Here is a 25032-nt window from a genome sequence, read left to right as displayed (position 1 = left end):
AGGGGCTCGACAGGTAACTACTTCCAGATTAGGCTTGTTATTTGTGGCAGGCAGTGAAATATAGACGCTGGGCATCAGAGGATTGAGTTCGACCCCAGCTCTGCCACTGATTCGCTGTGTGGCCTTGGGTATGTGTGAGCCTCAGTTTCACTGTCTGTGAAATGGATCCAAAGAAAGCCTTACCTAAATGGGTTATAGAAGGATTATATGACCATGTAGGCAGTGTCAGGTACGAAGCAACAGAAATAGCTCCAATTTGCACGGAAACATTGAGAGCCATTTCAAGTGCAAGACTTGGGGTAAAAAGTCACCAAAGGGGTATGCTAAGTGATTTGGGGACCACTGTCAGGACTAGAAACCCCCATAGTAAAGCTGACTTTGAGTCTGTGCCAAGGGGCATGATCTAAGGATGTGGAGGAGACAGGGAGGAGGATTCCCTGTGTGCATCTGGTTCTTTACATAAATTGTCTTATTTAACATTCAAAACCATCCTTCGAGGTAGGTGCTGGATTCAAATCCCAGCTGCAGGGCTCCAGAAGTCGGCATTGCCCTCTGAAACTCCTTCCTGCCTTAAAGAGTCAAGGTGATTACGGGGTGGGTGCCCTGGGGCCAGAGGCCACGGGCTGGCTGGGTGCCCCTGGGTGGGTTGCTTCGTCTCTCTGAGCTTCATTTCCTCCTCCGTAAAATGAGCACAGTCGCAGTGTCGAGATCCAAGCAAATTCTGTGAGGGCTGAGACTCACTGCGTGAGACACCCATGCTCTTCATCAATGTTGTAAGGGGAGCTCCTTCCAGGTCTCAAAGAAGGGAGCTGAGATCCAATCCATTCGGGATTCCAGTGAAGTGAGTGAGGAGCACACAGCGGTGTACAGAATTTAAGAGACACCAAGAGACTCAGTCATTAAGATAAATTATATATATATATTGGGGGGGGGGTAGGGACAGAAGGAGAAGGAGAGAGAGAATCTTTAGCAGGCACCACGCCCAGCATGAAACCCGACACAGGGCTCGATCTCACAACCCTGAGATCATGACCTGAGCCGAAATCAATAAATAGATGCTTAACCAACTGAGCCACCCAGGCGCCCCAAGATAAATGATATTTTAAAGCAGTATTTAAAAATGTAAAAATAATGCCAAAACATCCACGATGTACAAAATAGCAGGTTAAGTAAAGATAGGATCAGTAACGGCATCACTGTGTTTTTTTTAAATGTTGTGTTAAAATACATTCTTCGTCTCGAAGGCTTGAGTTTTCGGGCGTCCCCTTAAATTTTGAACCAGGGCGAGTGACTGATTCACCCCACCGTCTGCGGGGGGCTTGCTGGGACACCACTGGCTTCAGGCCTGGGGTGTACATGTCCTGCTTTGCCCCCAAAATAAGCCAAGAAAGGAGCGTGCTAAAGTTACTTCTATTTTAAGGGGGAGTGAGGAGAACAAGCCCAAGTCCCCAGGCATGGAGGATTCTTTCTTCCCAAGATTTCTGAAACTCAGGAACGGTTGGTTGTCTTTTTACCGAGAAGGCATGTGCTTTTGGAGAGCAAGCAGCCCGTCAGGACCCATCCTGGCTGGTTTCCCACAACAGCAGATGCTCACACAGAGTGACGGAACAGACTTGGCGGGGGAGGGTCGAGGACTCCGCTCCACGCGGGCTCATCTGTCCTGCGGGAGTGACACATTTGCTGATTATTGCGCAGCTGGCAGCTCCTCTCACCACTGCCCAGCACTGGGAATAGTTAAGGATGTGACAGCCTGAGTCACTGGAGCCAGGCTTGACCCCAGCTCTGCCTCTTTAGAGCTTTCTGATCTGGAGGGGATAGAAGTTACTCTACTTTATGTATTTAATCACCAACATCCATTAAACAAGCAAGGCACCTGTCCTCATGGGGTTTGCATTCTAGAGGTGAGGGGAATGCATCCCTGAGCCTCAGTTTCTTTATCTGTGTAGTGGGGGGAATCATGGGGTGCAGTAAAGAAAAACAGAGACAATGAAAGTAACGTTCCTGGCCCCAGGGCTGGACTAGGGTGAAGCAAACAAGGCACCTGAAGGCAAAATCCAGGCCTGGAGGAGGGGACGTGCAGATTCCCAAGTGCAGATTCGGCCCCTGCCCAAACCGGAGAGGAATGCCTCCTTGCATTTTGCACCAGGTGCCTCTCCTGGCTCTGCTTGGCTCCGAGTAAGCCTTCAGATAATGCTACCTACTACACTATTAGCTGAAAGCTGTTCGGTGAAACGCTAAGAATAAGATAGTAAGCTCTAAGCCTTCTAGGCACATCAGCCATTTATACACACATAACTGACTGTTCCCACAGCAAGACCGCAACTACCGAGCATTCCTGAAACACCCGGTGCGATTTTGACAAGAGTACCTCTTCCCCTGGGCCCACACGGTCCATTCTAGGGCACAGGGCTTGGGGAGCACAATGAAGGATGGATTTCAGTCCTCATATGCCTCCTTGTGCAGGAGGCAGCCTGTCCCACTGTACATGGAGGCCCTCAGGGACACGCAGGTCATGGGACCTGGCAGAGCAGGTCTGGTCTCTTTACTCATTTTTATCTTGCCTTTGGAGTTGGGGGGCAGAGAGTTTGCTCTGCCAGGTGTGCCAGATGGCTATGTTGGCAAGGCCCTCAACTGGGTGGTAAGGGGGACCCACAGCTCGCCTACATTCCATGGCATTGATCAAAGGTGTTTCTGCTTACTTGGTGACTAATCCTGTCGCCATTCCACTGTTCAAGAACCTCCCCTTTTCATTTGACAGTCGTTTAACTCCTTGCTGGAAGGCAGCTTCAGAAATGCTTTCTCCGGGGAGTTTGTCCTGTGTTTACGTTGAATCTGTTCCCTGAGGAGGGCTTGTTGTTAACTTCTAACTACAAGGAGGTGACATGAACACTAATCACTGGTATAAAAGAGGAGGGAGGAATTCGATGACAAATTCTAGGGTGGCTAATTCACCCGGGGAACAGACCACAGAGCTAATGGGATCACAACATTCATAAGATACATAAATAGTATTAGGAAGGACTAACGTTTTCTCACCTGACTACTGCCAAGCCCTTGTGCTAAATCTTTGCAAAGATTGTTGATGACCCCTCAGTTGTACATTCCTCCTCAACTGTGCATTGACTTTAGATCAGACCACATTCCTTGACTGGTTATGATTTTAATTTCTTATTGCACAAACAGATATGCAGTATTTTATATTCTATGGTGTATTACATTACATAGAAATATTTAATAAAATAAAGGCATAACTTACATGGCAGAGGACATGTAAGAAAGAGAGAGTAAGGGGTGCCTGGGTGGCTCAGTCGGTTAAGTGACCAACTCTTGGTATCGGCTTAGGTTGTGATCTCAGGTCATGAGATCAAGCCCCTCAGTGAGCTCCATACTCAGCACCGAGTGTGCTTAAGGCTCTTTCTCCCTCTTGCCCTGCCCCTCCCCCCTGCTCGTGCTCTTTCTCTCAAATAAATAAATAAAACCTTAAAAAAAAAAAAAAAAGGAAAGTTAAGAGTTTGAACTGCAGCACCAGGCTGCCAAGGGTTAAAGCCTGAGTTACTGACTTACCAGCAGATAACCTGTATTAGTCAGCTCGTGCTCCCATAACAAAAAATGCCATAGACTGGGTGACTTAAACAACAAATACGTATTTTCTCACAGCTCCGGAGGCTGGAAGCCCATGATGAAGGTCCTGGTGGACCTCTCTTCCTGGCTCTCTTGCTGTGTCCTCACATGGTGGAGAATGAGCAAGCTCTCTCAGTGTCTCCTCTTCCAAAGACGCTAATTCTCTGAGATCGGGGCCCCACCCCGCTAACCTCCTCTAACCGTAATTACCTCCTTAGAGACCCTGTCTCCGGACACAGTGGCAGTTAGGGCTTCACCAGGCGAATTTGGAGTGAGAAGCAGTTCAGTCCATAGAGGAATGTAGGCTCCCTGCAGGCAGGTTCTGCATCTGTAAAATGGTATAATATAAACACGTGCCTTGTGGCGTTCTTGTGAGGACGTGATATGTCCATATAAGAAAGCACTCAGAGCAGGGTCCAGCATGGAGCAGGCACTGTAGACATACTAGGTATTATTATTACGAAGGTACAGCACATTTTATTTGACCCTTATTATAATGGCTAATCTTTAGTCCTTAACTGCTGTACACCAGCCACTGGGCTAAACACAACGTGGACTGCACTCTTTTTATCTTCACGTGAGAGCGATAAGGATGAGCCTTCCATGATCCTTTCTCCACCCCTCACCCTCACAGACTAGGAGCCGAAGCTAATGCCCACAGCTGGTGTGAGCCAGGACAGAGTTTACTCTGTTTCACCACCAGGGACTAGATCCCCAGCCAGCTCCTCAGAAACGTAGGTCACTAGGGGACGCTGGGCCATAAGCGTGAGAAGAAAACTACTAAGGCCGGCCCCCAGAGCAGGATCCCTCAACCTCCACTCTGGTGACATTTGGGGCCAGATCATTCTCTGATGGGGGCTGTCCTGGGCCCTGCATGATGTTCAGCAGCGTCTCTGGTCTCCACTCACTGGGCACCAGCAGCAGCCCCCTTACCCTGAGTTGGGACCATCAGAAATGTCTCCTGGAGGGTAATATAGTCCCCAGTTCCAAAAACACTGCTTTCAAGTTATTGTGAATAAGAAACAAAGAGAAGCGTATTCCTAAGAGAACATATTGTTTCTTTGAGAGAGAGTGAGAACAAGTGTGAGTGTGAGTGCGGCAGAGGGAGAGAGAGAGAGAGAGAATCTTAAGCAGACTCCACGCCCAGCACAGAGCCCGGCATGGGACTCGAACTCACAACCCTGACATCATGACCTGAGCCAAAATCAAGAGTCGGACGCTTAATCTACGGAGCCACCCAGGCATCCCAAGAAAACATTTTAATAGAATAATGTAACTCACTAAGAAATATCACAAGATCCAAAATATAAAATATACAGTCCAAGAATTAGGGCCAAACATCCCAGACTTTGGGTGTGTACCTCTCTCTCGCGCACGTGTCGGGGGCTGGCTCCATACAGGACACACACGTCCCTCATCGAACCTTCCCTGCAAAACTGTGATGAGCAAGAGCCGCTGGGTAAGTGCCACAGCCTCTCTGTCCTCAGTTTCTCAGCAGAAAATTGAGGGAAGAACAGTGTGTAACCCAGAGGACTGTTGCAGGGACCAGGGCAAGTCCACACATGCAGATCAGGAGTGCGCAGCCCGTAGAAAACTCTCCAAACCTGGTTACTGCTGCCATCGCTAGGGATACTGTCATTCGCCACAGGAAAAAAATCCATTCAGTGGGCCCAGTGCCTTGCCCAAAGCTTCACAACTGTGGGATTTATGGAGGCCTGGCTCACGCCAGAGTTCTTTTTCTCAGGGTGAGGTGGAAGTGCCCAGACAAGCAGGAGAGAGAGATTGCTCCCAACGCAGGCTGCCCTCTCCCTCCTCCCAGGGGACCTGTGTTCCTCAGTCTCCACAGTCACCTGGAAGGGTGAGGCTGGCTGGAGCCAGCGGGCCCTGCACACCCATTCTCGGGGAAGGACAGCTGGAGACCCCGGCTCCCCGGCATTTGCAGGCTGACAACACAGAGGCCCCACAAAGACGGCCCTGACAAGGTTGGGGAGGTTTCCAGATGCCTGGGCAGACAATGATTATGGGGCCCAAAGGCAGAGGCCCTTCCTCCTTCTGAGAATCCATGTTCTGTGTATCAGGGTAGGCAGCAGCTGGGGGAGGTCCCTGGCCCAGGGGAAGCTCGTGCACCCCAAAATATCCAAAAGAGTGGCCCAGCTGTCACAGAGGTCACCTGGAGATCTTGAAAACGTACTGGTGCCTCGGGCCCCACCCTGGAAAATCTGAGGGATCCGGTCCAGCTGGGGCCTGGGCACAGGGATTTAAATCCACCCCCCACCCCCATCTCTCCTGCATTCACTGATTATGGCCTCAAGGACACAGCCGGAGGTGGAGAAGTAAAAACCCTTTCTATCCGAACGACCCCTCACAGAGACTGACCCCATGTTCTCAAAATGCTAAGGCCTCAAACATGAGTCTAATTTCAAAAACAAAACGCCCCGCCATATGGCATGGCTGGTGTTTAATGTCAGAATAGGTCATTAAAAACAAAACAACTAACACCATTGGTTCATGAAAGAAAGAGCATCCCCTTCAAATTTGTTTTTGTTTTTTTCTTTGTTTTTTTGTTTGTTTGTTTTCAAAATAAAAACTGGCTCTTTCAAATGAATATAGCTTTCTTAATGGAAAAACTCCTTGTCTGATTATTTTTTCTCATTTGTTGGACACCGGAGAAAACCCCATCACAGACAGGAATTATTGTCTGAACCATCTTGAGCCTCAGTTTTGCCATCCTTTAACTGGGGGTAAAGAGGCCTTGCCTCCCAGAGTCCTTGAGCTGGGTTTTAGAGAGATCAGCTCATCCTAGTTTGCCCTGGGAGGGGGGGGTGGACTGGGGGGAGGACTTTCCTAGTTTTAGCATGAAAGTCCTGCACCTCCGAACGCCTTCTTTCCCAGGACAGCCCGGACTGATGCTCACCATCATGGTATTCTCCATATGTGCCTGATTATGAGACTCCCCTGTGCATTTACTAAAAATACAGATCCAGGGCTCCAGCCCAACTTTTTGGTGAGAGAATGTTGGGACTCAGAGGTGATACCGTGTTCCTCAGCTGATTCTCACTATCAGGGAGCTTTGGGGGAAACTGCCTGCAAATCTGCGTGAGAATAAAGTTGACAACCCTAATCATGGCTACCCCTTGTATGGTGCCCACCGTGTGCCCGGCTCTCTTCCCTGCACCTTGCATATAGTAACTCATTTAATTCTTGCAACAACCACCTAAGGTGGGTGCTGTTGTCATCCACATTCTTAAAATTTTTTAAAAAGATTTTATTTATTTGAGAGAGAGAGAGAACATAAGAGGGAAGGAGGGGGAGAGGGAGAGGGAGAAGCAGACCCCTGCTAAGCACGGAACCCAGTGGGATGCAGGGCTCCATCCCAGGACCCCGGGATCATGACCTGAGCTTAAGGCAGACGCTTGACTGACTGAGCCACCCAGGCGCCCTTGTTATCCCCATTTTACAGAAGAGGAAACCGAGGCCCATCGAGGCTTGGTAACTTGCCCTGGATCATTCTCATCCTTACCCTACGTGCTACGTGGCTCTCTATCTACATCGTTCAGCACTGGGCTGGCACATGGCTCACTCTCCCTACACATCAGATGTGATTATCATGATTGTTTTATTAGCTGTACTATCTTTAGGGCAGGGGAGGACTTTCCATGCTTGAGCCAACTTTTAACAGAAGCTGTAATTGCTAAATGTGAAATTGTTCCCCTTGACCTCCCCAAACAGTCTGACCTCGCCCTGGAGGCTGACTGTATTCATTTCTGCCGATACTGACAATGGCCGATAGGTGGCAGGAACCTTTTGTTTTTGTCCCATGTAAATCCTGCTCTTTATATAAAATCTGAAGGAAGAGCAGGAACCATTTCACAACACCTGTGTTCTAACTGCTGGTGGGAAGCAATATTCTCTGAATCCAGGTTATCCCTGCAAAAGACGGGCGAATGCAGTGTCCTTCTTTCCGTCCACTTGGCCCTGAATTTGCCAAGAGGCTACTTCAAATCCGCAGTTTTCAGGAAGACGGAGGAGCCCCAGCTCTGTGGGATGAAAAGTTCTCCTGCCTGCTCACATCACACTTCTTGCAGCCCGAAGATTTTTCATGACCTCAAACATTTTTTGAAAGTAGCCCCCCCAAATTGGACTGAATCCGAACTGAATAAGAAGAGCTTGAAAAGTTTGCAAACCCATGGTTGACTCATTTTTTAATTTTGTAAAAAGCTGGGCTCAGGTGGTGACATAATCTTCTGTGTGTCTATCCTTGTGAGTGGCCTTGGTCAAGGCATTGCGCCTACTAACCTCAGTTTCCTTGTCTGTAAAATTGAAATAATGGTACCCATGCCTTGCTGATTATGCTACAAGGAGTCAATGAGCTTACTCTAAGTAAAGCCCCTCGAATAGTTTCTCAACACATGGTAATCACTCGCCAATTTGGTTGTTGTTGTCACTATTTTGTCGTCACTGTGGTTGTTAGAGCTGTCATCTTTATTTTTATACACAGTGGGTTCAAATCCTGGTCATTCTAACTACCACCAACACTTTGTCTCTCAGCTCCCTCAATCCTCTTATTCGCAAGCTAGGTATATATCACTCAGGGTGATCTCCAGCAGCAGGTGATAAACGTTCTGGAAAAGGCCAGACTTTTTAGACCATCTAGTCTCTGTTGCAATTCTGCAACTCTGCGTTTGTAACATGAAAACAGCCCCATGTTGACAAGACGTGAATGAATGGGCGTGGCTATCACCCCATAGAATTTTACTTATAGATACCAAAATTCGGAGTGCATAGAGTCTTCCTGTGTCACAATCTATGACTCTTCTTCTGATTTTTTTTCCAACCATTTATAAATGTAAAGCCTGTTCTTAGCTCACCGGCCACACCGAAATAGGCAGTGGGCTGGATTTGGCCCACAGCTGTTGTTTGCCCACCCCAGTCTTGAAGATTCAATATTATATTCATGATGCCCGTTTATAGATGGAAGTGATGGTCTATTTTATAAATAGGAAGTCTTGCAAAATAACCAGTGTCCTGTATGTGTTAGCAAGTGCTCAGCTTTATTACCTCGTATGATTAGAAAACACATAAAATCCCCAGATCCTGTTATTGATCAAATTCCCCTGAGAGAGCAAGGGGTAAGATCTATGACCCTTTTCTGGCCTCTGAAATTTCTGATGACTCAGTGCGTCTGTTACCAGGGCATGAAACTTTATACCGTGGACCAGAAGCCCGGGGTAATCCTTGGAGACTCAAGGGCTGCTTTAACCAGAAATCAGAAGTCCTGGTTTTTATTCTGAAAGCTACCAGAGCTGATGAGCCCGAGGCTCCTCAAACATACATTATTTGTGTGTGTGAAAAAGAAACTTTTAGGTCTCAAGGCAGCAGGGCTCTGGAATGTCTGAAAGAGCCCTACTTCTGAGACCAGGCATCCTCTGAGTCAGACTCTCACTCTGCATTTCCTGGATGTCTCTCCTGGGTGAGTTTTGGGGGCCTGATTCCCTCCTTTCGAAGGGGAGGTAATAATACGCAGAACATTCCAGTGGTTAGGAGCCTAGGCAGCCTGTTGAATCTTGCTTCTGCCATCATTACCTGGGTGACCTTTGGAAAGTAATTCAGCCTCAACTTCCTCATATCTAGAATGAGATGATCACAACACCCGTTTTACAGGGGTGCTGTGGGGTTCAATAAGCCAACACAGAGAGCATGCTTGGGAACCAGTGCTGGGAACTGAGAACGTGCTGAATAATTGTTGACTTTTATCATTATTATTAAAGCAAGGCTCTCGAGAGGCTTAGTAACGATGTGGGCAGACGCCTAGCTCAGTGCAGGTGAGGGGAGGCGTAATTATCAATGATTAAGTCCCTCCTTCCCACCAATAACTGATAATTAGCACCTGATAAATTCAAACACCGCAGTGAGAATAGAAGATACCACCGCAGGTAAAGACAGACAGACCTGGCCTCATGATGCTTACAGTGTATTGGGGAAGGGACACAGAAGCTAAATATTCTGTTTTGCCCTCCCAGTCTGGATCCATTGTTACTTCATTCCAGAACTTCTGCCTCCTGCGCCCTAGCCTGGCCTTGGTTTTTTACCAATTTACTTTTGTTCATTGCCTAAACCACTGGGTTTAACAAGCACTTAGATATTACTTATACCGAGCCTCCCATTGTTTTTACCATTTTACAAGCATCAATCATTGAATCCTTATAGCAGGCCTGTGAGGCACAGAGAGCCTAATTAACTCACACAAGGACACACAGCAAGGAGAAGCAGAGAGAGGGTTCAAGGCCAGGTTGTCTTGCTCGGGCTCTGGGCTCCTAATCATTGTACCATACTGCCTTGAACTATCAGAATTGGCCTGTCTGATGGATTTATTGTCTTGTTTATTATCTACCCACCAGACTTTAGCCCTGTGAAGTCAGGGGGCCTAGTCTGTTGAATGCACAGCCATAAGCCTCGTGCCTGGCACGGCATAAGCTAGAGTTGGTACCCAGTATGTATTTGTTGAATCAATGACTCAATGAAAACACAGCCAAATAAATATATAATTACAAGTAGACTGAGTGCTATGAAAATCAAAAACAAACAAAAAACCAGAGCTATGAGGGCTTTTAACAAGGGATCTAATTCAGTTTGATGATCAGAGAATACTAAAAATTATAAGTATTATTTTAATTATCCTCATTCTAAAATCTCCTTGATTCCATAGCTGTGTTTGGTTAAAAGGGGGAAAAAATGGTATCTATACTGAATATAAACTGGGGTTGCATTTGACTTAAATTCTACTGAATATATGAGTCCCGAATCTTTTCTCATCCCCCAAAATAAGTATAAGCAATTGACCTAACTTGGGCTTGTGGTAATACATCCACAGTAACTTGTCAGTTCTCTGCACCTAACTTCATAGGCAGGAATAAAACTTTTGTTTGTCTTGGATTTTAATTTTTCTCTTTCTCTTTTTTTCTCTATTGCAGGATCCATGGGTAACCAAATGAGCGTCCCACGAAGAGTTGAAGACCAAGAGAATGAATCGGAGACAGACGCTAACAAGGTAGTATAGTTAGGGTCACCTAACTACTAGCTGAGCAAGATCATTAGCTACTGGGTCATTCGCTACTGGTAGCTAGACTTAGGGACGACAGCAGACGAAATAGCCTTTTCAGTGCTCATCACACAGACATTACTGATGATGTGCTATTGTCCCAGGGATTCTTCCATTGTACTCAAACCTCCAGCATCCATCCAGGAGCTTGTTAAAGATGCAGGCCCGGGGCACCTGGGTGGTTCAGTCGTTAAGCATCTGCCTTCGGCTCAGGTCACAATCCCAAAGTCCTGGGATCAAGCCCCGCATCGGGCTCCCTGCTCAGCGGGAAGCCTACTTCTCCCTCTCCCACTCCCCCTGCTTGTGTTCCCTCTCTCGCTGTCTCTCTCTCTCTGTCAAATAACTAAAATATTAAAAAAAAAAAAAATGCAGGCTCTAGGGACACCTGGGTGGTTCAGTGTGTTGGGTGTCTGCCTTCGGCTCAGGTCATGATCTCAGGGTCTTGGGATCGAGCCCCACATCAGGCTCTTTGCTCAGCAGGGAGCCTGCTTCTCCCTCTGCTTGCCTCTCTCCTTCTCTCTTTCTGACAAATAAATAAATTAAAATCCTAAAAAAAAAAGATGCAGGCTCTAAGGCCCCACCTGAGACTTACTGAATCCAAAATTACAAGGCTGGGCGTCTATGAAAGCTGTGTCTTTAAGGACCTCCAAGGTGCATCGTATGGGGCCAGTTTGGTACCTACCACCAGGTGGTTCTCAGCTGTGGGTGATTTGGCCTGCCCCCCCCACCCCGCCGCCACCAGGGGACACGTGGCAGTGTCTGGAGACATTTTTGATTGTCACAGCTCAGGGCTACTGATCTAGTGGCTAGAGTCCAGAGATGCTGCTAAACAGTGCACAGGATAACCCTCACAACAGGGAATGATCTGGCCCCGAATGTCAGTGGTGCTGAGGATGGGAAACCCAGATTCAGGTCAGTAGCTCCCAGCCTCGGCTACACATTGGGATCAGCTGGCCAGCGTAGCATCCTAGACCAATTAAACCAGAATCTGCGTGGGAGTGAGGGCAGGCATCCGCATTTTCAGGGCAGCCGAGTTGGGGCACTACTACTTTAGGAAACTTAAGTTTAATTCGGTGATGCACCTTGTGGCCTTGAGGTTCTTCCCTAAGTTCCGATTTTCCCCAAACACCTGACTACAAATGCCACATGTTCTGTTGCAGGTGGCATCTGAGAGTGACTGTGGTCAAAACGGGATGCCGGTGATCACATCGACCCGCGACATTCCATTCTATGATGAAGGTCAGTGCCACACGGGGGAGGTGGGGAAGGGTCTGCGGATCCCGTACATGGTGAAAAGAAAATGCAAGGCTTGAAGTCACAGGCTCGCTTTGAAAACATTAGTGTTAGTGTCCTGGGCTGCCGAGACAGTGTTACAAATGGGGTGGCTTACACAACTGAAACGTGTTGTCTCACAGTGCTGGAGGCCCCAAGTCTTGTCTTTTGACTGTATTCAGTTATATTAAAAAGTAAAACCACAGACACAAAAATGAAGGTAGAGACCATGAGCCAGTGGGGAAGTGGGGAAGTAGGAGAGAAGAGGAACCCAGTGATGGTGATGGGTAGTCCTGGCTAGGGGACAGTCCTCAGCACCACGGACAATCCTCCGCACCACGGCCTGACCACACTGGCAACGTTGGCGCCTTCGAGCACCGCGAGTGGGACTCTGTCCTCTGCCTCTGTCCTAGCTCCTAGGAGCCTCAGGGCATTCCGTGGCTTCCAGATGTTGTCCTCTCTATGCACGTCCATCTGCATGTCCACATGTCCCCTTCTATAAGGACACGGTCACATTGGATTGGTGTCCACCCTAATTGACCTCATCTCAATGTAGTCATTGGCAAAGACCCTGTTTCCAAATGAAGTCACAGGCACTGGGGGATACAGTTCAACTCTGAGCAGCATCCATCCCTTCTGAGTATGTGTAACCGCTGCAAGAGGCCAAGGATCTCCAGCAGATAAGACAAAAGCAAAAGAGTGAAAACACTAAGAGGTTGGCATTTGGAGTTGGACAGACCAGGGTTAAAGTCCCTGCTCTGCGGGGCGCCTGGGTGGCTCAGTGGGTGAACCATCTGCCTTCAGCTCGGGTCATGATCCCAGGGTCTGAGATCGAGCCCCATGTCAGGCTCCCTGCTCAGCAGGGTGTCTGCTTCTCCCTCTCCCGCTGCCTGCCACTCCCCCTGCTTGTGCTCATGCTCTCTTTCTCTGTCAAATAAATAAATGAAATCTTAAAAAAAAAAAGTCCCTGTTCTGCAATGGACTAGCTGTGTGATCTGGACAAGCCATTTCACTTTCTAAACCTCAGCTTTCTCAGCTGTCCTCTGGGGATAAGAACACCTACATCACACAGTTCCCAAGAGGATTAAAGGAGACTGTCCATGAAGCATTTACATATTACCTGGCACTTAGGAACTCCACAGAAGCCGGTTAAGTAGACAAGGCAACAGAATATTCCCTACACAAGGCCAGTTTTAAAATGGGCCGATATACTCACCTATTTTATTTGTCCTGCAGTAGAACACTATACATTCAGTGTATCAAAAGTGGCCGGGTTCTACTTTGCAGAGTATATATATAAACTTATATAAGAAGAAGTAGTTAAGGGTAAGAACTCTGGAATCAAACTGCTGGCTTTGCCACCTACCAGCTGTGTGACTTTAAGCAAGTTACTTAAGCTCTCTGAACCTCCGTCTCCTTGTCTGTAAAGTGGGATAACAATAGTACCTATAACATAAGTATCGGATTTAACAAGGCACCTATTTCAGCGCCTGCCACATAGTAAGTGCTCTATGTATTAGCTGTCATTATTATTTATGATTATGGTTCCTGTCATTTGCCTGTAAGTTTCTGGGCTTCAGTTTCTTCTTCTGAGCAATGAGGAAATGAGTCCTATTATTGGTTCTAGAGGTTTTAGAATCTCCTAGTGTTAGGGGAAAACTCCTTTCCTTATATTCCACTACTCATGCCACATCTGACACCAAATGTGTGGGGTTTCCATACCAAGCAATTCTGTGACACTTCTGGGTGTCCTCCGTCTCAATGCAGTTCTGACTCTGTTGACCTAAAGTTAACATCAGCGCCCACAGGCTGAAGCCTCAGTCCCTCAAGACTGCCTCCCACTTTCAGTTGACAGTCACAAGCGGTGGGTGGTCAGGTGACCCGCACAAATCAGAGATTCCCATGAGCCCCACCTCAGGTTCAGTCATTTGCTAGAATGGCTCACAGACCTCAGGAGAACAGTCGACTTATTAGATGGCCAGTTTATTATAAAAGGATAAATTCAGCAACAGACAGATGGAAGGGAGGTATAGGGCAAGGTAGGAGGGCCTGGGGGTGACAGAGCTTCCGTGCCCTGGTTGGGCACACCACCCTCCCTGCACCCCCATGTACTCACAGTCCAGCTCTCGGAACCCTATACTGTAGGGATTTTTGTGCATGCTCTATTACACAGACATGATTGATTAAGTCATTGGCCATTGGTGATGGAACTCAATATCCAGCCACTCTCCCCTCCCCAGAGATGGGGGATGGGGTGGAAAGTTCCAACCCTCTAATCACAAGGCTGGTTCCCCTGGCAACCAGGGCCCCCATCCTTAGGGGCTTTCCAAAGTCACTCATTAACATAAACCCAGAGGTAGTTAAAAGGCGCTGGCTTGTTATGAATAACAAAAGACGTCTTCATGGCTCTTATCATTTATATGATAAGTTTTAGAGGCGGTCTGTGCCCGGAATGGGGATGAAGACCAAATAGGTATTTCTTATTCTATATCACAATATCATTCCTGAGGAGTTTATTAAAAGCTTAGATGGCAGGTCCCCTCCCATAGGCTCTATCTACAATAAGCTAAGGTTGGGAGCTTTCTAGAGGATTCTGACTCACCGCCGGGATAGGCAATCCCTGGACGAGAAAAAGTCCCCAAGTTTCTTCCTGCCTTTAAACCCTGTGCGTCAAACTTATACTTTGATGTACACAAAATGGATTGTATTTCTAGCAGTAGCCTTTGATGAGAATGGGGTAAAAGCTGGCCATTGAGATGCATGGGCTTTGAAATGAGAATCATACCATTTATATAATTTACAAACTGTAGATGTTCTCAAGAAATTGAGAGGCATTGAGAATATAATACGCCCTATGGAAATTACTTTCTCTATCATAATTATACGATTATTCCCCTAGTTGTAGTATGGGACGCAAGAGCAAGGAGTGTGTAGGATGAACAGAAGAACATAGTGTTGGGAATTGAGAAAGCATCCCCCTTTTCTCCCTTCCTCGGTCCCTCTCTCCCTCCTTTTCTACATCTTTCCCTCTTTTCCTCCCCAACATTTATATATATATATATATATATATATATATATATATATATATATATATATATGGAAGGAATTCCTAAAAGGAGGAAAACAGGTTACAGAAACACAGGACGACAATCTGGAATAGCATATTGCTGTGTGAATACCTACACAGGACAAGGGAAACAAGAGAATCGCATTTTGGTGAGTCATGGGTTCGTTGCATTTAGCTCTAGTTCCCTGCAGCCTTGCTTTCAACTTACCCGGCGCCCGCTGGAGAATCTGTAAAGAGTTTAGATTAATCCTCTGAGGTCAGAATTCTGCCTGTCATTCACTGACAACTTGAGCCCCGTGCAACTCGCTTTGGAGTGATTATCCCGTTTAATGAGGAAGGCAGCCTATTATCACCCTCTTGCTGTTTTCCCCAGGTTATTAACTAAGTTATCATTTTCAATGCAGTTTTTAAGGGGGTATAAAAGTAGGATTCTGGGGGCCTTTTGTGATCCTTTTGACAGAATTCTCTGACCAAATCTTTTGATGCACGTCTGTATTCATCTCTGGTGGGGTATACATATACATATGCGCATAGAGAAAAGTCACCAGAGAAAGGGTAAGTGGGATTCTGCGTGACTGTGTTCCTTCTTTTTATCTGTATTTTCCCCACGACGATTCAACAATTAATCACCCTGCAGGAACATTTCCTGGGAGGGCTTATTAAGAAGCGGGGGTGGCAGTAGGAAGGGAGGGTAAGAAGCCAGGGTGCGGGATTTGAGTCGTGGCTCTGCTCTGTGAGCTTGGACAAGTTTCTGAGCCTCTGTCCTTTCAATTGTAAAATGGGAACGATATTCCTGGTAGAACCAAGCTTCTAAGATCACCATGAGGCTGAAATGAGTTGATACATGTGAAATACTTAGAATAGTGCCTGGCAGCTGGGAAACACATGGAGGAAGCTACTTGTGCTGGGTTGGATTTAATGTTGATGCTCATAAAGGCTGTCATACAGTTTGACATTCACTGGATTATCTCTAGCATAACTTTTATATCCGGGTGGGCCCAACGTACTCTCAAGGGCCTTTTGAGGGGGAAGCAGGGGGAGATGAGAGGGATAGAAGCAGATGTCACAGAGAGAGAGAGAGAGAGAGAGAGAGAGAGATTAGAAGATTCTGCAGTGTTGGCCTTGACAGGAAGGAAAGGACCATGTGCCAAGGAATGCAGGGGGCCTCTCAAAGCTGTAAAGAGCAAGGGAGCAGATACTCCCCTAGAGTTTCCAGAAGCTGACCCATTTTCAACTTCTGACCTTCAGAACCGTAAGATAATATATTTGTGTTATTGTAAGGCACCAAAATCGGGGTGATTTGTTACAGCAGCAATAGAAAACTAATGTGAGCACACTCACACTTGTCTAAGAGACCTGGGCTTAGGTCCCAGCTCTGCCACCCACTAGCTGTGGAACCTTGGCAAGGAATTTGTGTTCTCAGAGAGTCATCTGTAAAATGGGAATAATAATAATAATAATAACTTTGTAGGGAGGTATAAGAACAGTGGCTGGCACACAGTAAATGGGTTGAAATACAGGAGACAAGAAAAACTAGAAGCAGAGTCTGTTGTCATGCGCGTCCTTTATCCCTGGCTTTCCCTGTCATGTCATCTGATGATCTGAGATTTTCCCGCCTGTGTATTTATGCATCTTTGGAGAAATAAAAATGCCCCATTTTTCTCCTTCTTCGACTCCTTTCTATCAAATTTATTACATTAGTCCCCTCTCTAAAAAAATCTGTTCAGTCCTCAGTGCTGTTGGATGGCAGAGACTAATGCACGATGTATCATCATTTTTCAGAAACAGGAGACTGTCTCTGTTTCACCTGGATGCGGAGTCTCTAAAATAGTAACAGCTTCCCTTTCTGTTCCTAGTCAATTGTTCCCCAAAGGAAGAATTGCCAAATTTTGCTTTAAAAAAAAATAAAATAAAATAAGTGGAATCCTTTTACGGGACTGAAAATTCATACTTGAGCCAAGCGTCCCTGCCCATGTGATAACATCTGAGAATAGACGCATTTGCCAATAGTGATGTGTAATGGGAGCCCCAAGGCCAAAAATCAGAGCTACCCGAGATGTGAGAACATCCTCCCGTGGGGCGATCCAAAAGCAGGAAGGGAAAGGCCAAGACGGGCCACCATTTCCCGCCCTCCTGCCCCCGTTTTATCAGGACAGAACGGGAGCTCTCTCCCAGAAGGCCCTGCGCGCAAGTAGGCATCCTCTTAATCTCATTGGCCAGAACTAGGTCACGTGGCCCCCCCAGCCGCAGGGCATGCTAGGACGGCACCCATCTCCGGGCTGCAAGTGGAGAACGCAGGGCTGGAGTGGACTGGCTGCCGGGTGGGCCGTCAGCCGTGCTTGCCAGCGTTGATCTCGAAGAATTGCCGCTGAGCAACCAGAAGGAGCGCACATCTTTACTCAGGCCTGTCCAAAGACCTTAGGGGGATTTAGCTCGTTTCACCTTGCTGTGCGTGCTCCTTATGCTCAACTCCGCACTTGAAACCGTGCTCCACGCCGCATCCACGCAGGCTCTCCCCTTTCTCCCCCTGCATTGCACAGCCTCGCCTCTCAGTGTACAGCAGCGACTTCGAAGACTGGCTCTCGCAGGTGGCCCAACACTCCTTGCCCCTCCACCCCCTTGCAAGTATGCCCTGGGAAGTCTAAGCTTTAGTGCTTTTTCTCGCCAAAAACTCTAGGGGAGAACTTCTGTTGGATCAAATTACCCTATTACACTACTATGGTAGACAGTCTCCAGATATGCACACCCCACCCCCCAAAATACTTCACCTTTCCCTATTGTGGTCTTCACCCATTGAATCTGGGCTGGGCTACATAACCAATAATACGGAGTGAATGGGATGACACATGAATTCCAAGGCTAAGCCTTAAGCAGCCCCGTAGCCTCGGCCTTTGTCTCTTGCAGCACCAGCTTTAGGGTAAGCTAGCTACAGGGTCAGTCCAAATGCTCCGAGACTGCCCTGCAGGGAGGGAGCCCACACTGGTCCCACCAAGAAGCCAGGCGGCAAGAAAGAGAGAAATGCCCAGCTAGTCCCCGCATGTCCAGCCAGCCCAGCCCAGGACAAGTCCCTAGGCTACACAAACATGTACAGATCCCTCTAACTCAACAGGTACACTCTTTAATTCACTGTTTTTCGACAGCTACAAAATGTTTTAAGGTATGGATATGCTATCATTTATTCGGCCATTACCCCGGATAGTGGGCATCCATTTTTTATTGTTTTTCTTTCTCTCCACTCCAAACAATGTTGCAGTGAACACTCTTGCACACATTTTTTATCCTTTGCATTTTAGATAGTTTCTTCCTGAGGGAGGCTGTACAAAGTATGGCTGAAGAGAGTGCTTTTGGACAAACCACATCTGCAGCCTCGCTTTACCTCTTCGCAGCTGTGTGAGCTTAAACAAGAGACTTCACTTCTCCACCTCATGGTGTTACGAAGAGAAAATAAGATAATGCTTGCAAATCCCTTCACTTGGTGCCTGAAACAATAAAGGATGGCCACCACAATGATGTCGATTCCTGAAAATAGTGGTGCCTGATTTTTAATCCACATTGGAATCACTGGGAGGATTTTTTTTTTTAAATCCCATTACCAGGCCCCACCTAGAATCAGTAAATCAGAAGCTCTGGAGGGTAGGGCCCAGGCACAAATCTTTTTGCAAGTTTCCCTGGGCATTAGTATTTTGAAAGCTGTTAATGTTCAGCCATGGTTGGAAACCATTTGGAATGCACTCACATAGAAAATTCCTTATTCACATTTTTTTTTTTCAGAAATAAAACATTGGCATTTCTGTTTTATATTCTTCCAAGACTTTTTTGTCCCTACTATGGCTGACACCCTGGACACAGCATTCTGTTCCAGGGTTCATACAGTTGGATTTCATTAACTTCCACGCAGCTGCTGTCGAGTAAAACACAACTTGTTCTTTGCCTCTCTGGACTGAGAAGAAGCCCGGACAGCATATTCTGCTCTGAACATAGAGACATCCGACATGGTTTCAGGAGCATGAGCAACATTAACTTGTCCCTGTCTTGAAGGGTCGGCCAAGAGAGCCCGAAAGAGACCCAGAGAAAGCATGACAAACAGCAAAAAGAGAAACAGGATCGTCATGGGTCAGCTGTACATTATTTCATTTCTCTCCCCCAGGGTGCATTTTAACCAGATCGTGAAACACCATAAATGCTTCCACCACAGTTCTAATCCTAGAGTGGACTTTTCTAAAGACCTTCTCTTCATATCCTTTTACCACACTGGGAAGAATTTGCCAACACTTGTCACTGCACAAAAAATCAATCAATCAGTCAATCTATGAGACCAAAGAAATGGTAAGCTGCCCTAAACATTCCTGGAAGTTTAACAATTAAAGCAGCAGATTAGTGAGTGAGATCTGCTATGTGCAGAGCAGACCTCAAAGGCCACAGGTTTCTGAGAACGAGACACGGGAAATACAAGCAGAATCTGGCTCCATTTGTAGGGACAAAAGCTGTGATGTAGAGCTGATTCTCCGCTCCAGGCGTGGTTGCCCTGCAGAAATCCCCCATCAGATAATAAGAGATTTCAGTGAAAACCCTGTTTGAGGATTTTCAGATGACATTTCCCAATTCAAAAGAAAAAAAAAAAAATCTAAACATTGTGCTGGACGAACGCCATGCTGGCCCTATCAGCAGATCTCACAGTTGGCAACTTCTGATAACGTAAAGTTGTTCTCCCTACTTTTCATCGCTCACCAAAAATAACTTAAAAAAAAAATCATCATCATCACCCTTAGGTGATTCCAGCCTGAAGTGACTAAACATTTAAATCCTATTGCTAATTAATTCTAAGTTGTGCTTGCTTGGCTTCTGGACCCACCAGGCCTCCTGCCCTTGATAACATGCTCCGGTATATGTTGTCACCAGGGAGGGACCGCGTGGGTAGGAGGTCCCCAGCAGCTGTGTCCCCCTTTGAGGCTACCTCTATGCTTCATTTGTGAACTCTTTTTCAAATGACCTCTGAGGGGTGTATCAACTCCAGGGGACTTAAAATTTGAGGTTTCTGAGTTTGCTGAGCAGAGGGTCAGACTCTGGAGCATGGAGATGCCCCCGAAGTCATGCATCATCCAGGATGCAGGACCCACTTGGCCTGGTGAAGCCTCCAAGACAGCTGTAGGCTCATCAGTTACAGACCCCACTGTCGCTGCTGGGCCCGCCCCAGGCTAAGTGGAAATGGGCCAAATGTTCCTTCAGTCAGTCTTCAATCCCATTCGAGACCTCTCCTTTCCCCCTATCCTTTCATTATTTGTACATGTTTAAGTGACATGGGATGGTGTGGGCCTTAGTACGTGTCCATATAAACATTCCCAACAGTATACATAATAAGGTAAGACAAGAAAAACATCCCCACCGTGAGTCTCTCCGCTTCCCATTTCCTTCCTTAGAGGCAAGCATTCTTCACCGTTTCTTAAGACCAGAGGTGTTCCAACTGAGCATATTTTAAAATCTGTTGCTCTACCTCTCAACATCACTTTTTAAAAACGAATGGGAACATTCTGTACATACAGTTGGATATGGCTTTTTTCCCTTACTAGGTGTCTTGGAGAATGTTCATGCGTGTGGAGGATTTCACTGTATGGGATTCACAACCAGGCCCCTACTGATAAGTGGTTCGGTTGTTTCTAGTCTTTTGTCATGGGGACAGTGGCCCAGCAAATTGTGTGTATCTGTTCTGTGTCTTTGTGCCTCGATGTGATTATATTTGTAGGGTAATATTCCACGAGTAGAAATTAGAGTTCACAGGGCTTGTGAATTTTTAAATTTTGGTATATATTACTAAATTACCCTCCAAAGAGATTGCCAAAATACACTGCCACCATCGATAGACGGGGCTGTGCTTTCTCCTCTTCCCTCCCTGTTAGGTTACTAAATATCTCCCTTTTCACCAGTTTGATAGGTGGAAAGCTAAGTCTCCTAATTTTGCTCATATTTAACTATTCATGAGATTGAGCATCCTTTCATATGCTTAAAAGTCAGCTGTGTGTCTTTCCTTTTAACTGTGTGCTCACATTTGGTGTTCCTCTCCCCACCCACTGCCCCCATTTGATGTTTGTTTATACAATGTCTTCCTTTTCCAAAGTGAGTTATAATTCACATACCACAAAATTCATCCTTCTAAAGTATGCAGTTCAGTGCTTTTGAGTATATTTACAAGGTAGCACAAACCATCCCCACTATCTAATTCCAGAACATTTCACTCCAACCAAAGACTCCTTGCCCATGGCAGTCATTCCCTGTAGCCGCTCCCCCCAGCCCCTGGCAACCACTAATCTGCTTTCTGTCTCTATGGATGTGCCTCTTCTGGATATTTCATGTAATTAGAATCATGTGATATGTGGTATTTTATACCCGGATTCTCTCACTTAGCGTCATGTTTTCAAGTTCACCCCGTGTCATAGTGAGTCCCAATGCTTCATTATTTTCCATGGCTGAATACTACTCTGATGTCTGGATGGGCCACGTCTTGTGCGTCCATTCATTAGCTGACAGACTGACATTTGGGTGGCTTCCACTTCTTCCACTATTGTGGATAATGCTGTTGTGAACATCTGTGTACACGTTCTCGTGTGGACATACGTTTTCCTTCTCTTGGCTGTGTCTCCATACAGGAACTCTGTGTTTAACTTCCAGAGGAGCTACTAACCTGCTCTCCAGAACAACTGGAGATGTTGTTTACCTTCCCGCCGGCAACATATGAGGGTTCTGATAGCTCTTCATCCTCGCCAACACTGGTGACGGTCCGTCGTTCTGATCATGGCCATCCTAGTGGGTATAAAGTGGTACCGTGTGGTGGTTTTGGTTGCCTTTTCCTAATGACCGATGGCATTGAGCATCTTCGTGTGTGCTCGCTGATCATTCATCTGTTGACTCTGGAGAATATAATGTCTTCTTGATGTGGCTGCTTTTCCCCGTCCTTCTCCCCTGAGCCTCTTGTCTCCTAGTGCTTTCTGTCTGGCTACTCCCAATCCCCAGAGTCAAGCTAATAATTGTCACTCTTCAGCAGTGTTCTACGGGGCATGAATTCTACCTACCCCACCCTCCATGTCCAAGGCCTATCCTTGGTGTTCTTATCCTTGGAGGGCACTGAGAGAATAATACGTGACCTTCCCTGGTATGTTTTTACCATTTAAGATGTGCTTTATGTTGTATATCGATCCCTGCCACCCTTGGGGGTGGGAGAAAGATGCTCTATCACATTGCTGCTGGAAGTGTGCATCGCTGGAGTCCTTTCTGGGAAAGAAATCTGGTAGTGCCTCTTTTCAAAAATTAAATGCACATTGATTTAGATGCAGCAGTTCCAATCTGTGCGTTGGTTCCATAGAAATAAAGCATTAGTTTAGGATTTTTGAACACAGATGTTTATCCCGGCATTGTTTGTAATAGAAATGGAAACAATTACTTGGAAGCTATCAGAACAGTCATTGATTAGGGCAATGGCTTAAATATCTTTTGGTATATGCATACTAAGGAATATTATGCAGTTATTAAAAAAATAAGATGGGGCGCCTAGGTGGCTCAGCTGGTTAAGCATCTGACTCTTGATCTCAGCTCAGGTCTTGATCTCAGGGTCATGAGTTCAAGCCCCACCCTGGGCTCCATGCAGGGTGTGGACTCTACTAAAAACATAAGATAGATTTGGACATACTGACAGAGAGGACTAACTGTGACTGTCAGTTCATTCAGGCGGCTTTAACAAAAATACCACAGACTGGGGTAGATTTGTTTTCTAGTAAAACCTTCTTCCTGGTTCATAGATGGCCACCTTTTCACTGGGTCCTCAAGCAGTGGAAGGGGCAAGGGAGCTCTCTGGGGCCTCTTTTATAAGGGCACGAATTCCATTCATGAGGGCTCCACCCTCATGACCTGATCTCCTCCCAAAGGCCCCACCTCCTAATACAACCAGCATAGGGGTTAGGATTTCCACCTATGAATTTTGTAGGGTCATGAACGTTCCATCCGTAACAACAATATATAAAAGCAATCAAAAACTATGTCTAGGGGCGCCTGGGTGGCTCAGTTGGTTAAGCAACTGCTTTCGGCTCAGGTCATGATCCTGGAGTCCCTGGGTTGAGTCCCGCATCGGGCTCCCTGCTCGGCAGGGAGTCTGCTTCTCCCTCTGACCCTCCTCCTTCTCATGCTCTCTGTCTCTCATTCTCTCTGTCTCTCAAATAAATAAATAAAATCTTTAAAAAAAAAAAAAAAAAAAACTATGTCTAATCTGATCCAATTTTTGTAAAAACCAAGAAGAACAAACACAACCCCTGTGTACATGTATCTGGAATGCTTATATGTATTTGTATGAGTGTGGACAAAGCTTGACAAGGCATGCTGGGTCGCAGATGCTAGTTACGTTGCCATGAGGGCAGAAGGTCCGTACAGAAAACGAAAAGAGTTAAGAGATCAATTGTTTTGGGTAGGAAACACATGTTAAATGTGTATTAAAATCAAATGGAGAAAAAAACCCAAAAAACAAAATCAAACATTGAATGTGTCTTTTTTTTTTTTAAAGATTTTATTTATTTATTTGACAGAGAAAGAGAGAGAGAGAGAGAGCACAAGCAGGAGGAGTGGCAGGCAGAGGGAGAAGGAGAAGCAGGTTCCCCGTGGAGCAGGGAGCCCGATGTGGGGGCTCGACCCCAGGACCCTGAGATCGTGACCTGAGCCGAAGACAGATGCTTAATGGACTGAGCCACCCAGGCGCCCCTGAATGTGTCTTTGAGTGACAATGCTGGGCTCCCATTGGAGCAATGGTGGTTTAGCATTTGAATTATCTTTGTACGTTCCAGACTTTTGCAGCACATGAGTGATAGGAAATCTGTGAGCAGAAAGGAGAGTGGAAATGGTGAGCTTCACGAGTATAGTGTCACCCCACAGTGATGGGCAAATCACTGCTGGCTTTTGAGAGAGCACAGGGTGAACAATTACCTTTTGCCCACATAATGGTGGAACCCAACGTTAAAACCCAGCAGTTCCATCACTAGATGCTCAGACATGTTCTATCAAGCTGATAGTCAAGAACCTTCAGCTCTAAGATGCCCCCCGGCTCATTCCTTTCTTTTATTTATGCTGGAATTTCTTGGCCAAGACATCGTGGCTTTTTCATATTGAAATGAAAAGCATGAAATCTGATCATTCCGCGAAATTTCCAAATGTAACATCTTCCTCCAAGCTATAAGTATCTGCCACATGAATCCTTATTTCAAGACCTATAAAACAACAAATGCATTTGCACAACACAGAAAGCCTCAGATGTTTGATGTGTCACTTGACTCCTGCTGCAAGACCTCAGAAGGGTCTTTTTTGTAAAACTTTTTGAGGTCTTCGTCAGTTTTCCCAAGTGCCTACCATAATCCTTTGATATTCAAATATAATTCTCTTTTGAAGAGCTTAGTGGGTCATCACCTAGTTTCCCTTCTACCTTCCTGTCTTCTTCCATGAACTCTTTGAACTCTGCCAGATTCTCACCCGACAGGAGCCACGTGTGTGATCTGAGCAATACTTTCCATGACTCAGCAAACTCCTGCGTCTTCTGCAAGGTTTGCAGTTTCCCTTGGCAAATCGTGTGCCTTACATTTCCACCTTAGCGTCCTTTCTCCGGACGGAGCGGGGTATTGACACACAGGACAGTGTTGCACAGGAAGGGATGTCTGAGTGGGAAATAACTTTCGTAAGTGGACACTTGGTTTGTAAATGAAATGATGGTGATGGCTTCTGCTTCCCTCTTTAACCCTAAGAACTAGGAGGATTTGGGTAATGGATTCTTAGAAGAAAGAATGCCACCTCCGCCACCACCGGTTATTACAAGAGTTGCTACTCTTGCCATTTTTACAGTCAAGCTCCGTGGGTACTTGCTATGCCCTGCACTCTGTGCTCCTGCCTTACGTTTCCCTGACTTAATTCTGTTATGTGCCAAGCTCTGTTGGAGGCACCAGGGACACAG

At 46.4% G+C, this 25032-nt stretch overlaps 1 protein-coding gene across 1 annotated transcript in view; it reads left to right on the top strand.

Moving 5' to 3' along the window:
* Positions 1–25032, top strand: part of BCAS1 (brain enriched myelin associated protein 1) — a 111974-nt gene that overhangs the window by 18800 nt on the left and 68142 nt on the right. The window contains exons 3-4 of the mRNA XM_064573556.1: positions 10593–10669; positions 11881–11959. Coding sequence (XP_064429626.1) covers positions 10593–10669; positions 11881–11959 — 156 coding nt within the window. The remainder of the gene's footprint in view (positions 1–10592; positions 10670–11880; positions 11960–25032) is intronic.

This window comes from Mirounga angustirostris, unplaced genomic scaffold (assembly GCF_029215605.1).
Source record: "Mirounga angustirostris isolate CCGP_5_RB_7025 unplaced genomic scaffold, mMirAng1.0.hap1 SCAF_10, whole genome shotgun sequence".
In the NCBI taxonomy this organism is placed as follows: Eukaryota; Metazoa; Chordata; class Mammalia; order Carnivora; family Phocidae; genus Mirounga; species Mirounga angustirostris.
The sequence above is the reverse complement of the archived record's forward strand: the minus strand, read 5'-3'. Positions and strand labels throughout refer to the sequence as shown.